Genomic DNA, 16069 nt, shown 5'->3' with positions numbered 1-16069 from the left:
CCACCCTCCCCCGTTATCCACCACAGATGAAGCTTCATAACGCTGAGTCCCCTACTGCTGCTACCTCTGCGGTCATCCAAGGCACCAGAGGAAGCAACAGGGCCTACCGAAACTGCGTCACAATCGCTCGCCATTCATTCCTATTTCTAGCACGCTCTCTCGCCTCTCTCACATCTATCCTCCTATCACCCAGAGCTTCCTCCACTCCATCCATCCACCTAAACCTTGGCCTTCCTCTTGTACTTCTCCCATCAACTCTTGCATTCATCACCTTCTTTAGCAGACAGCCACTTTTCATTCTCTCAACATGGCCAAACCACCTCAACACATTCATATCCACTCTAGCAGCTAACTCATTTCTTACACCTGTTCTCACCTTCACTACATCGTTCTTAACCCTATCTACTCAAGATACACCAGCCATACTCCTTAGACACTTAATCTCAAACACATTCAATTTCTGTCTCTCCGTCACTTTCATTCCCCAAAACTCCAATCCATACATCACAGTTGGTACAATCACTTTCTCATACAGAACTCTCTTTACATTCATGCAAAACACTCTATTTTTTACTGCTCCCTGAACTGCCCCCAACACTCTGCATCCTTCATTCACTCTCTGAAGAACATTTGCTTCCACTCCACCATTTGCTGCAACAACAGACCCCAAGTGCTTAAACTGATCCACCACCTCAAGTACCTCTCCATTCAACATGACATTCAACCTCGCACCACCTTCCCTTCTCGTACATCTCATAACCTTACACTTACCCACATTAACTCTCAACTTCCTTCTCTCACACACCCTTCCAAATTCTATCACTAATCGGCCAAGCTTCTCTTCCGCGTCTGCAACCAGTACAGTATCATCCGCAAACAACAACTGATTTACCTCCCATTCATGGTCATTCTCGTCTACCAGTTTTAATCCTCGTCCAAGCACTCGAGCATTCACCTCTCTCACCACTCCATCAACATACAAGTTAAACAACCACGGAGACATCACACATCCCTGTCTCAGCCCCACTCTCACTGGAAACCAATCACTCACTTCATTTCCTATCCTAACACATGCTTTACTACCTATGTAGAAACTTTTAACTGCTTGCAACAAGCTTCCACCAACTCCATATGACCTCATCACATTCCACATTGCTTTCCTATCAACTCTATCATACGCTTTCTCCAGATCCATAAACGCAACATACACCTCCTTACCTTTTGCTAAATATTTCTCGCATATCTGCCTTACTGTAAAAATATGATTCATACAACCCCTACCTCTTCTAATACCACCCTGTACTTCTAAGATTGCATTCTCTGTTTTATCCTTAATCCTATTAATCAGTACTCTACCATACACTTTTCCTACTGCACTCAACAAACTAATACCCCTTGAATTACAACACTCATGCACATCTCCCTTATCCTTATATAGTGGTACAATACACGCACAAACCTAATCTACTGGTACCACTGACAACACAAAACACATATAAAACAATCTCACCAACCATTCAAGTACAGTCACACCCCTTCCTTCAACATCTCAGCTCTCACACCATCCATACCAGATGTTTTTCCTACTCTCGTTTCATCTATTGCTCTCCTCACTTCCTCTCTTGTAATCTCTTTCTCATTCTCATCTCCCATCACCGGCACCTCAACACCTGCAACAACAATTATATCTGCCTCCCTATTATCCTCAACATTCAGTAAACTTTCAAAATACTCCCCCCACCTTTTCCTTGCCTCCTCTCCTTTTAACAACCTTCCATTTCCATCTTTCACTGTCTCTTCAATTCTTGAACCAGCCTTCCTTACTCTCTTCACTTCTTTCCAAAACTTCTTCTTATTCTTTTCATATGAATGACCCAATCGCTGACCCCACCTCAGGTCAGCTGCCCTCTTTGCCTCACTTACCCTGCGCTTTACTTCTACATTTTTCTCTCTATATCTTTCATACTTCTCTACACTATTACTTTGCAGCCATTCTTCAAAAGCCCTCTTTTTCTCTTCTGCTTTTACCTTCACTCCTTCATTCCACCATTCACTGCCCTTCCTCATGCTGCCTCCAACGAACTTCTTGCCACACACATCACTTGCAATCCCAACAAAATTTTCTTTTATTAACTTCCACTCCTCCTCTAAATTACCTGTTTCTCTTGCTTTCACTTTGTCATATGCCATTTCAACATTTCTTGATATTTACTTTTTACCCCCGGTTTTATTAGCTCTTCAACCCTCACTAGCTCCCTTCTACATCCACCTACTCTATTCCCCCACTCTTTTGCTACAACTAATTTTCCTTCCACCAAAAAATGATCAGACATACCGTTAGCCATACCCCTAAACAAGTGCAAGTCTTTCACTCTTCCAAACATTCTTTTAGTGATCAACACATAATCCATTAACGCCCTTTCTACCACTCTTCCATTTGCCACTCTTACCCACGTATACTTGTTTTTATCTTTCTTTTTGAAAAAGCTAGAACTTATCACCATCTCTTGCTCAACACATATCTACCAGTCTCTCACCACTCTCATTTTCACCCGGTACGCCATACTTCCCAATGACACCTTCTACCTCTCCAGCGCCCACTCTAGCATTTAAGTCACCCATGAACACTACATAATTCCTTCTACCCAGTCCTTCTACACACCTAGTTAATCCATTCCAGAACTCATTCCACTCTTCTTCACTTTTCTCACAACCTAGCCCATACGCACTGACAAAAGCCCAACATTCCCTACCCAACCTAACCCTTACCCACGTTAACCTAGATGATATCTCCTTCCATTCCACTACTTTACCTGTCATCCATTCACTCAGCAATAAAGGCAGATACAGTTCTGCAGCCCTTTTCATTTTGTGATGGATACAGTAACTAGTTTAACCTGACAAATATAAAAATCTATCTCATTTTCAGGATTAGACCTAACTGTGGATCTGTTACTTCCTCTGAAATCTGAAAAAGCGCGAACCAATCTAGTCTGTGTCTCATACACATTTTGTAAGTATTCTTGAAAAGGCAGTCACATATTCTGCACTGAGCTGCTGCGTCAGCTGTGGAATGCATGCTTGTAGTGGCACGTTCAGACAGAACACGTCCCCGATTATTATTATTATTACTGTATTATTTCTAGCTAAACTACAACCCTAGTTGGAAGAGCGGGATGCGATAAGCCCAAGGGCTCAAACCGGGAAAAATAGCCCAGTGAGGAAAGGAAATAAGGAAATAAATGAACAGTATAAGAAATAATGAACAATTAAAATAAAATACTTAAAAAAGTAGCATCAAAATAGATATTATTATTATTATTATTATTACTAGCCAAGCTACAACCCTAGTTGGAAAAGCAAGAAGCTGTAAGCCCAAGGGCTTCAACAGGGAAAAATAGCCTGGTGAGGAAAGGAAATAAGGAAATAAATAAGTGATGAGAATAAATTAACAATATATCATTCTAAAAACAGTAACAGCGTCAAAACAGATATGTCCTATATAAACTATTAACAACGTCAAAAACACATATGCCATATATAAACAATAAAAAGACTCATGTCAGCCTGGTCAACATAAAAACATTTGCTCCAACTTTGAACTTTTGAAGTTCTACTGATTCAACTACCTGATTAGGAAGATCATTCCACAACTTGGTAACAGCTGGAATAAAACTTCTAGAATACTGTGTAGTATTAGGCCTCATGATGGAGAAGGCCTGGCTATTAGAATTAACTGCCTGCCTAGTATTACAAACAGGATAGAATTGTCCAGGGAGATATGAATGTAAAGGATGGTCAGAGTTATGAAAAATCTTATGTAACATGCATAATGAACTAATTGAACGACGGTGCCAAATATTAATATCTAGATCAGGGGTAAGAAATTTAATAGACCGTAAGTTTCTGTCCAACAAATTAAGATGAGAATCAGCAGCCGAACACCAGCCAGGAGAACAATACTCAAAACAAGGTAGGATAAAAGAATTAAAACACTTCCTCAGAATAGATTGATCACCGAAAATCTTGTAAGACTTTCTCAATAAGCTAATTTTTTGTGCAATTGAAGAAGACACAGACATAATGTGTTTCTCAAAAGTAAATTTGCAGTCGAGAATCTCACCTAAAATTTTAAAAGTCATACAAATTTAAAGAAACATTATCAATACTGAGATCCGGATGTTGAGGAGCCACCGTCCTTGACCTACTTACAATCATACTTTGAGTTTTGTTAGGATTCAGCTTCATACCCCATAATTTGCACCATACACTAATTTTAGCTAAATCTCTATTAGGGGATTCACCAACCCCAGATCTACATTCAGGGGATTGAATTGATGCAAAGAGAGTAGCATCATCTGCATATGCAACAAGCTTGTTTTCTAGACCAAACCACATGTCATGTGTATATAGTATGAAAAGTAATTGGGCCAAGAACACTACCCTGTGGAACACCGGATATCACATTCCTATACTCACTATGGTGCCCACCAACAACAACTCTTTGAGATCTATTACTTAAAAAATCAATAATAAAGCTAAGAAACGACCCACCCACTCCCAACTGTTTGAGTTTGAAAACAAGGGCCTCATGATTAACACGGTCAAAGGCAGCACTAAAATCAAGGCCAATCATACGAACTTCCTGACCACAATCAAGGGATTTCTGTACAGCATTGGAGATTGTAAGAAGGGCATCACATGCTCCAAGGCCTTTACGAAAACCAAATTGCAAACTAGGGAGTAGATGATTACCTTCAGCAAACCTATTAAGACGTTTTGCCAGAAGACGTTCAAAAACTTTAGATAATATGGGAGTTATAGAAGTTGGGCGGTAATCAGTGGGACTTGAGCTACCACAAACACATTTACATAAAGGAGTAACATTACCAATTCTCCAACAAGTACTAAAAGCTCCTCTTCTTGCTAACTTGCGCAAAATAACAGATAACTTTGGAGCTAAGAAATCTGCTGTCTTTATAAAAAAACAAAGGAAAAATACCATTTGGGTCTACACCTCCATAAGCATCATATGTAAACTAGAAAAAGACTTATGTCTGCCTGTTCAACATAAAAACATTTGCTGCAAGTTTGAACTTTTGAAGTTCTACTGATTCAACTTACACTTTTCCATAACTGTTTGGGGATAACAAGGCACAGACTGTTAGTACATCTGCAGATTCAGAGAAAGATTCGCACCCGCACTAGACCTATACGTCCAATCTTTCTGCTCTGCGCACTATAACCTCTCGTAACGAGTCACTGCCAGGGGAAACATCAGTAATTTCCTTTCTAAAGGAAAATTTACCATTTGGATCCTTGGGCTTTACTGGTAAGCCCGATTCACTGTGGGGTCTCACAGGGGAGTAAAATAACTCCTGAAACATTAAACGAGATGGAAATACCTATTGTCCATTCACCAGACGATGCTTGGATAACGAGGAAATACCTATTGTTAATTCGCCGGACAGTGCATGGACCATGTTGTTAAATGGTAATGAATCTAAATTAACAGGAGACATTTGCAAAATGGATGAGAAATCCCCTTGTTCTCCTACATCTGAAATAAAAAGCTGTTCTCCCATGCTCAGCACACTCGACAGTGGGGATGATGATCTGTTAAGATTTACAAACTGTGGAGAAATCATTGGTTCCGATGTTAAATCCTGTTATGGTTGATTACTTGCTGAGGCCAGAGGGTTATAAGACCTCTGAGCATTCTTTGTCTCACTAAGAATAATTGGACATAACTCATCTACAAATTCCTGCTTTATCAAATGACCACCATCCTTTGTTATCAGCATCTCTGGAAATTAAAACAATGAAAAGTTGGACAGGGAAAATTCTAGGCTTGTCAGAGAAGGTTTTTGCTTCTTTCCCTCTTTGGAGGAAGAAGCAAAGGGGGAATAATCCCTTGTAGTTTTCTCCTTACAACAGCTACTAAATTTTTTTCCATTGGGAAGACAACCACTCCCTACAAATCTTAAACAGAAAAAATAGAACATCTCTTACCTTAATATGCAGGGCATAAAGGATGGGGATGTACCTCCACCCAACTCATGAAGGTACCACAAGGAAGACATTCAAGGCTAGGGAAGATTCTCATACATACTGAAGAGGCACTCATAATACAAGAACCAAAAAGGAAAAGCACAGCGTGGCCAGCAGTAAGGATTGAGTTGCAGGCTCCTACATGGCCTACCCAGCATAAATGGGATCATGATGCAACCTTAAAATGTTGCCAGACCCACAGGATTTCCTTAATTATGGACAAAGCAAAATAGCAATAGAGTGTAATCATATAAATGACGAGAATTTGTATTCGTGTAGGAATAAATCTTTAATCGAAGGACGGGATTTGTAAGATGTGTAAGAACAAATAATGATTAAATGTAACTCTAGCCATCTGTTTCTTACCATAGCATCCATCTGCTCTTTCATCTATTCTATAAAGTACCAATACATTCTATTTAACGATTCCTAACTATTTTTTCATCTCCCTAGAACTTATAAAAATTCTTTGGAAACCAAGTATTTCCAACAAATAAGTAATTTTCCAAATACTTCCTCATGACTTTATTCTCATTTACTCTGGGAACTTCATTCCTACAATGTCCCCACTATTTGTACATTAATTAACTAGGATAAAAGACTAATTCCCATTCTCCTAAACAAAGACAGAAACAGATTCCGAGTAACACAATTTCCTTTTCCTTTTTCTCATTTACTGAACTCAACTGTCACAAATTTTTCCAACCATATTTAATTTTACCCACACAATGCTCCGACTAACATATCCTTTTTCCCCTGTCATCCATCATCCTGACACTACAAGCACTACTACCTCTCCAAACTCTGACCCATATATTCATGCACACACAATACCCTTTAATCTATATCTTAATAAAGTACCAAAAAAAAATTAAGTTTTCTTCCCTTGCCCAAATCTAGTTTCATAAATTTTTCCCTTTTACACCACATCCACTTCCATTAAAAATAATATTCTTTATCAATAAAACTAAGATAAAAAATTGGCAGCAGTACCTTCTTCAGGGCTAGAAACTGCATATATGACTTAGGTTCAGGAGCATCCGAGAGCACTGGATCAAGAACCATATATTGAGGTGGCTTCTGTTTCACTATCACTAAAAGATCATGTAGAACGGACATCTCTGTTAATGCCTGTCTGCAAATAAAATAAAAAATATCCAATCAATCAACCTACTCATTGGGAATGGTTAAGGGGATTTTAAAAAGTAGGAATGTAATTCTTGTTTGAATATACCACATCTAAACAAGTCTGAAAACATGCCATAGATAGAATAAAGGTATAATAAAAGTTTACATAATTACTGCTTTTAACATTTTTCTAATCTTACTTGAAATTTTACTTAGAATTGTAACTTTTATTTTCTGAAAGCCTTTAATTTCCAGTAGCAGTAGAATATACAATAGATGTTCCATAAAGAATTACAAGTTAATCAATATCCCATCTACAGTTTTCCATCAGCTTTCTTTTTCCAATATCAGAAAATATAGCATTCAAACAAAAATTTCAGAAATTTTACATAAAAATCAAAGTTTATAAACAAGATATGAAAGATAAATTCAATTATCACTGCATATAGCAATTCAGTATTGGGATGACTACTCTCCCCTACTACAATGTTGAACATCTCAGTATGAAGATTCTTTGCATGAAACTTGTTTTTGTGTACTCGCACTCTAAATACTAAATAATGTATCTCTTCAGAATTATTCTTATTGCTGTTCTGCTTGAAGTACTTCTACACAATGATTTTCAAAATCTTACAACAGCTGACTCCAAATCCTAGCTAGCCAAATTTCAATGACAACATTCTGCATTTTTATGGTAGTTACAGTTTCTCTTAAACATTGATGTTTAAGTAAAGACAGCAACAGCTGGATGTATTCCTGGTTCAGAGACCATTTGAAATAGCCCAAAAAAAGGTTGTCCATGTTTAATGTTTACAAGTACTGTACTGCACTTTACTTGTATTTGCAGCCCAGGAGAAACTGCTCATGGGATATGGGGAAGTTGATCAATTTTTAAGTTCTTTACTCCAATGAAAAGGATAATTGGATATCATTTGAATCATTAAAAATTTTACAACAGATTTTCCCTTTACTGTGTTGGGTCTAATATAGTATAGTTTACCTCCATTTTCTTTTATCTTGTACAGTTCTGAACTCAGTTTTCATTTGGTATACAGTAATGTAGATCTTCATCTATGCTTTTTTTTCAAAATTTACCTCTCCTTTTTATCCAGGATAAAGCTATTTATCTCCCTGTCATCCCAATATAACAAATTTCTAAAGTAATTTGTATCTATCCTAGCAAAAAAACACCAAAAACCTTTAAAAAAAGATGCTTACAGCGTGAGCTGGAACAGCCGTTGATTCAGTTATTGACAGGTGGAGAGAAAACCCACCTACCTGCCTGTCACAGACTAGCCACATTTGACCTTAAGCCTAAAACTGAGCGAGATACTTTAGGGGGGAAGTAATTTAAGTTTGTACAGCTAGGAAAAATATAAAATACTTTTAAAAAATGTCACTTATTCCTTCACATAAAAATCTTACATCTTTTGAAATAGGATACTCACTCATTGGCGAAAAAAAGTATCCAAGAACAAAATTTGTGACATTGTTTTCTTCCCAGAAAACATCGGTGTTCCTAGTCACGTAATGAAGAGAAGAAAATAACTCCAGCAAATTTCTAACAGCTTTTCATTGGGATGAATGAGTTGTTAGGGCCTGGCAAGTGCCAAGTCCTGTTCCCTAGCACTAGATCCTGGAAGATCATCTTCCCAGTAGGGGAGATGGAGAATGTAATACCTTGCACATAATGCAGGGGTAAAGTAGCAGAGACTGCTCAGAAACATGAACTTTTATTTCCTAGGGTAATAGTTGTCATCACTGCCCTCATCACCTGACCATTGTTTTTGAGCAGTCGACTAAAACCCTAAATAACTTGCTACACATGTAGTTTATTCCCTGAGCTACAGTATATCTTATTTTAAGTGTACAGTACTCTATAAAACTTGGTTCTACACCCTTTCCTTAACAAAGCTTTAAATCATCTATAACATTAAATAAACTACAGTAATCACTTGGCTATTGCAGGTGCTATGTTTCAGTGATCACCACAATAATGAAAACCTGCACAGTAGATACAGTACAGAAATCTACAGTATATTTTTCCATTATTATTTTTATAAATTTTCATATTTTTTCTATCATCTTTATACATTTAAGTTTTTACAAACTTTTACAGCACTTATAAACCCAATATACACTCTTGAACAGTTTTTAAGCTAAAACTGATTTTACTGTAGCCATCCTCATACTGTACAGTATAAACATAAAAGCAAAAATTACAATAGGAACACTCATCCAGCGAAGATAAATAAATCTGATTAGTGAAGATGATTGGTTGTGCAGTACTAATGTAAACAATGACAACGATGAAATAAATGCAGTGCACAGCAAAGAAGAGCATTATTACTCTTTTGAAAGCATCACTTCAGCAAGCACTTCTTCAGGTGGTGCAATGTCTTTTATTTTGCGAATGAGAAATATAGTGATCGGCACTTATTAATGCTATCTTTTCTTAAGCATATGGATGTTCTCATCCACTTCCATGGCTCCCTTGATTTTATTTCTGAACTGTAACAAATGAATCATCTGCGGGTCCATATCTTCGGCCAGTGTCTGAAGTTCTTTTGTCGTTTCTACTATAGTTGAGAGACCACTTTCTCTTCTTCCCATTGATCCTCATGCTCTTCTTCTTCATCCTCACTTGAGAACTTTGTCGTCTTTGTTACATATTCATCAGTTAACAGACCTGCATGAGCCAAAGTCAAAGTGAAGGTAACACTACCTACTAGGTGGGTGGCCCTACCGCCACCCAACAGCCAGCTATATATACTTTGTTAACAATCTTAACAATTACTGTATTCCAGCTATGCTGAAGTCATACTGTACTCCTATCAAAGGTCCATTGTTTGTATTACGTACAGGAACAAACAAGTCCTTAAGATTGACAGAAAGCATGGAAGCACCCTTCCTGACGACTACATACTGCGCTCACCGTCGGAATCTTAAACGAGGTTTGTTCAGAGGAGAGAGATCGATGACTGGTCGCCATTGATTTATCCACCAAGAATAATTGAGTGTTGAAACCCAGACAACAATCTTGGACGACTTCTAGCACATTCTTCTCCATTATCACCTTCACCTCTGCTGTGAGACAGCGATTTCAGTGAATCTGGAAGATACGTCAGGAAACTCATCAGGGAGGGATTGAAGAGAAGACGAGAGTTGATGAACGAAAAACGTTATCCATGCCACAAGACTTCTATCACCCATCTTTCTGCTCTGTGTCACTACCATGTTGCTTAATGGCTTGACAGGCATCACCCTGTAATGCACGTGTATTTCATACACGTTCATACACATGCAATGGCAAACTGTAACAGGTTTTTCTATTATCTGTGAGGGAGAGAGCGAGAGATAAAAAAAGCAATAGCACTAGTGAATGAGCGTGTTAACACTAGTGTATTTCATACATGTTCATAAAAACCTACTTGCGACAGCTAGAGAACGGGATCGCCAATCTTAACGACCCTTTCCTCCCTTTGTCTCCTTTCCTAGGATGGCCAGGTTGGGGATGATAGAGAGGGACATCATTCCCTCCTTTCCTCGATGCGGAAAGTACTGGAGCTGCAGATCGATGTAGAAAAAACAGAACAATGATGAACATTGTGAAAAACAAAATACTGTATATACGTGGGAAAAATACAAATTATTTCAAATTTTTCTTGATTCTTTATTACTGAATATAGCTTATTCCTTTTAATTTGTATTTGTTAAACTGTTATGCTCTGGTCCCTCAACATTGTCTCAATATTCCTTTCTTTGTTTTCTTAGCAAGTAGTTGGCATCATGCCTTACTCTCTGTAGGGCTCCGAGATGGTAGCGAGTGTTACTGTCACGCAGTTCAACAGTTCCTGTTTTTTTTAACATCCGCAACAAGTGGGGCATGGCATGTGTAACGTTGGGTGTACAAATGTAATTTTGCCTTCCCCTAGTAAACAAGGTGTTTGAAACATCAATATACAGTATCTGTAGTCTTATCACGGACAGTTATGCTTAGTGACCATGAATGCTACACAAACATTAAGTGGATCTTTTCAGTGAATATAGGCTGTGCATTTCAGAACTTATTGCCTTGTTGAACTTGACTTATGTGGCCATCCAAAGGATTTAAAGGAGTAATCATAGTTTGCTTTACTGAGCGATCAAGACCAGCCAGGAAAAGACTTTATACTCTTAACAGGAACTATTTGGAACACTTCTGCTCTTGTATGGCTTCTAATGTATGTATCCTCCTATTGGCAGCTTTGTTTTAAACTTCCATTCCAAAAGGTTTAAATTTTGTTCACAGTTCTTTGGTCTGCAACCCTGTTGAAAGCCGCATACAGATCCATCCACATTGTATAATCTATTATACATTTTTGCATATGGAACCAGGTGGGATGGTACTATCAAGGATTTTTGTATTTTATATTTTTCTTTACATATGGGTAAATTTGACGGGACTGAATATTATTGTGAATTGGCCCGACTGTGACGAAATGATGCTTGGTGAGAATCTTTATTCTTCCTGTGAGTTTGTAGGAGGAGGAGAACAATTCTATGCTGCACACACATATGTACTAAGATTATTGAACTTTTGTAAGTGATGTTTTTCACTATATGTGTGTGGCTTACTGAATAACCTGTTCCTGGGGACTTTGTACTGTATTGATATGGGGGTGTCTAACATGTGAACATTTTTTTTTCTTTTTTTTTTTTTCAAATCAATTTTTTCTTTTAGTCTAGTTATTGTGAGACTGAAGTGTAGAGGGATATTAGATGTTTTCTTAAAATATAAAATTTTGCATTTGAATTGTAGATTTTTTTTATTTGTGTTAGAGTCAACCTAGTTATTTGTAACATTTGAGAAATTAAATAACTTTTAAACAATCCTCTTTCAATACACTTCCTCACATGAGATATTTCCCGATCCACCCTGAAGTTTTTTTTTTCTTTATTTGGATGATTTTTTTTTCTCCTAATGTTCCTAAATCTCACTTAAGCTTGAAGAAATCTTACCTAAAGAAAATAGAGCTATTTATTGTAGATTGCTGATTTCCCCAGAATTAACTCAATGGTCATACTACCTGTTTATTCAGCAAGCTCAATGGAATGTTCAGCAGTTCTAGCTGGGTCTCCTTGCCCAGTATAAAATCAAGGGGTTGTTCCCAGTCCCCAGTTCATTCTTCATTGTTTACTTTTTGCCCAGATCTCTGGGCATACTATTGTATTTTATTGTACAGTGAAACATTGGAGTGTGGTCGACATTCGGACACTAGGCAGTCTGTGTGCAACATCTGGCCAAAGTCTGCAAACCACTACATCATTTTTGGTGCTCAGACCTGGGAAAACCTACCTTTAGACATGGAATCAGCATCAACCAAGGGCCGAAAGTCTAAAAAGAGCCTTAGTCGGGATGTGGAGGGCCTCATCTCAATTGTCAGTGACCTGGCGACTAAGGTGAGGTCCCTGACACTTCAGGTGGCGGCGCTGAAGAGCGTTGAGCCGTCACCAACATGCCACATTGCCACTGGGGTTACAAAAACTGTGACCACCAGTGACCCTTCTACGTCCCCGGCTTGGCAAAATGTCAATGGTCTGGATATTCCTGTTACAGGAGAGGGGCCAGTGATTGGAGCTCTCCAGTCCCCTTCCAGAGTTCTCAGCAGTACTCCCACCTGTACCAGGCTTCTGGGAGTCTCCTGCTTGGAGTGGACCTCTTGCCTCATTGTCTGTCCCGTCAACCAACCCTTTTAGTCTACCAGAGACTTAAGCAAGTGGACTAGGAGAGCAGTTTTTGGGTGACAAAGCAATGTACAACAGACCAAAAAAGGGTCCAGCAGCTAGGGCTGAGTCAGTTCTTGCCCACACAAGGGCCATTCCAAAGTGTAAATGCCAGGCCAAGGAGAAGGCCAGACCAGCCATACCCGAAACATTGACCTTGTACCAGCGGTCAACCAGTGAAGATTCTGGTGGTGAGACTTCTTGTGACACTTCCTGCTCCTGTCCTCATGTCCAGTCCCACCAGACAGACTGACATCTGTTTGATCTGCTCAAGGTCATGAACTCAAGGAAGAGCCCCAAGCCTGGGATCTTTCAGCTATAAACTAGCCAGAGCTTTGAAAGATTCCTGAGGGATTTTGAGGCCTATTGTGACAGTAGATATACTGCAGGAAACTCTGGCTGGTGGACCACTGAGCTGGGAAGGCTCCTGAAGAGGGAAAATAAGAGGGGCTTGACATCTCATACCTCGACATGAGGGAATGCCTGCTCAACTGGTTCCGAGAAGACCGAGAGAGGCGTGATGCAGGGAGGAAAGACCGTTTCAGCAGTGCCACCTGTGGTAAGGGTAAACTGCTGAAGATCTATGCCATGCTGTTGTACTCCTTGTACAGGTCTGCATATCCTCGGAGTACTGTAGCTTGGACCGGAGACAGCTCAGACGAAAGCTCATCAAAACGGTTCCAAGCAAAGCTGCGAGTTGGTTGGAGCAGCCTGGTCAATATCAATGTCGTGCGGAACAGTCATGGCACAGCTCGTATGCCGACAGGGTTGCCATGGCTGCCCAAACCGATCACCGGTACCTGACCAAGAGTATCCACGCATTCCTCCTTGACCTGTCCCAAAACCAGCACCTGTGGAAGTGCACCTGACACCATCTCGCACTCCGGATAGTTCTCCTCAGTTCCAAAGGAGGTACTGTACTTGGTGTAAGAAACCAGGGCACCTAGTGGACGAGTGTTGCAGACGTCTCAACCTGTGCCTACGTTGTGGTTCGACCAACCATCATGTTGCACAGTGTGGGCAACAGGCACCCCTGATGCACAGATCACCTGTCCAGAAGACAGCTATTGCCCACAGCCCTGGGAGGGAGAATCCTCCGTGCAGACTACTCCTATGTGGAGAGCAGTACCAGTGAACGCTACTCCGACCCCGTCGTCCTATTCTGGATCAAGGCTTAGCAAGGTGCAGGGACTCCTTATTTTTGGTACAAACCTATTCAAAATAAGAAGTCCCGGGGTAAAGCCAAAAGCTAGTTTGGCAGGGACATCCAACCTCCTAATGGGTGAGTCACCCCTAATAAATAGCGTAAGTTTGTATTCCAGTTACGAAACAAATGACAAATTCATAAATAATTTGTATTTTTCCTAACAATACAAACCTTTAGCTATCATACATACTTACCTGCCAGCCCTATCCCCCATTGAAGTCCTACCTCCAAGCAAAGTGAGCTAAGTCACTGGTGTGTGAGCGAGAGCAGTAGCAAGCTACCCCCCCCCCCCCCCCAACTAGCAGAATGTAGTTAACCCTCATGAAAATTTCAATGGCTTATCCTTTCAGCTACACTAAAAGTTATAACCCCTGATAAATAGCTAAAGCTTTGTATCGTTAGGAAAAATTATATTTTCATTATAAAATAAATTTTTGAATATACTTACCCGGTGAATATATAAATAGCTGACGTCTCCGACGGTCGACAGATTCCAAAAAATCGCGAGCGATCGCCATGAAGGCTGCCGGGTGTGCCCACCAGCGCCGACTATCGGCCAGATACCGCATATACTTCTCAACCAAACCAGTTCTTCTCAGTCCGTAGGGTCTCTATCGGGGAGGAAGGGAGGGCCTTTAATATCATATATTCACCAGGTAAATATATTCAAAAATTCATTTTATAATGAAAATATCATTTTTAAATATTAAACTTAGCCGGTGAATATATAAATAGCTGATTCACACCCATGATGGTGGGTAGAGACCAGTATTAAAACAATAAAGGCATATACGCTCAAGAGTTTTTGACAACTATTCAAAAAACAAACTTAAGTATAGGTACCTGGTAAGGAAGCTGACTCTGATAATTTCTCTGCCACATTAGTCCGCTATCCTCACGAAGCCCAGCGATCCTCTTAGGATGCTGAAAGACTCCCAGGAGCTGCTATATCCAGGGTGAACACCCCTATAACAGGACCTCATCAATACCCTTAATCTGGGTGCTCTCAAGAAACAATATTTTGACCACCCGCCAAATCAAAAAGATTGCGAAAGACTTCTTAGTCTCCCGTACAACCCAAAATAAGATTAAAAATTTCAAGAGTAGATTAAAAGGATATTGGGATTAAGGGAATGTAGTGGTAGAGCCTTCACCCACTACTGCACTCGCTGCTACGAATGGTCCCAGTGTGTAGCAGTCCTCATAAAGAGTCTGGACATCTTTCAAGTAATATGAAGCGAATACCAACTTGCTTCTCCAAAAGGTCGAGTCCATAATACTTTTAATGGATCTATTTTGCTTAAACGCTACTGAAGTTGCTATCGCTCTAACTTCATGAGCCTTGACTTTAAGTAAATTACGATCCTTCTCACTTAAATGAGAGTGTGCCTCCCGAACCAAAAGTCTAATAAAATAAGACCACGCATTCTTAGACATAGGCAAAGAGGGCTTTTTAACGGAGCACCATAAAGCCTCTGAACAACCTCGTAGCGGTTTAGTTCTGGATAAATAAAATTTAAGAGCTCTAACAGGGCACAGCACTCTTTCAACTTCATTCCCCACAATCTCAGAAAGACTGGGGATTTCAAATGATTTAGGCCAAGGACGAGACGGAAGTTCATTCTTGGCCAAAAAACCAAGTTGAAGAGCACATACTGCTTTATTAGTGGAGAAGCCGATGTTCTTGCTAAAAGCATGTATCTCACTAACCCTTTTAGCCAAAGCCAAGCTCACCAAAAAAAGTGTCTTGAGGGTAAGATCCTTCAGGGAGGCTGAATTTAATGGTTCAAACCTGTCTGACATAAGGAACTGTAGGACCACGTCCAAGTTCCAAGCAGGAGTCGAAATATGACGCTCCTTGGAAGTCTCGAAAGACTTAAGCAGGTCTTGGAGATCTTTGTTATTAGAAAGATCCAA

General features: G+C 39.7%; 1 protein-coding gene across 1 annotated transcript in view; it reads right to left on the bottom strand.

Annotated features, from left to right (window-relative positions):
• Positions 1 to 16069, bottom strand: part of MED17 (mediator complex subunit 17) — a 162954-nt gene that overhangs the window by 127732 nt on the left and 19153 nt on the right. The window contains exon 3 of the mRNA XM_068388378.1: positions 7045 to 7186. Coding sequence (XP_068244479.1) covers positions 7045 to 7186 — 142 coding nt within the window. The remainder of the gene's footprint in view (positions 1 to 7044; positions 7187 to 16069) is intronic.

This window comes from Palaemon carinicauda, chromosome 15 (genome assembly GCF_036898095.1).
Source record: "Palaemon carinicauda isolate YSFRI2023 chromosome 15, ASM3689809v2, whole genome shotgun sequence".
Classification (NCBI taxonomy): Eukaryota; Metazoa; Arthropoda; class Malacostraca; order Decapoda; family Palaemonidae; genus Palaemon; species Palaemon carinicauda.
The sequence above is the reverse complement of the archived record's forward strand: the minus strand, read 5'-3'. Positions and strand labels throughout refer to the sequence as shown.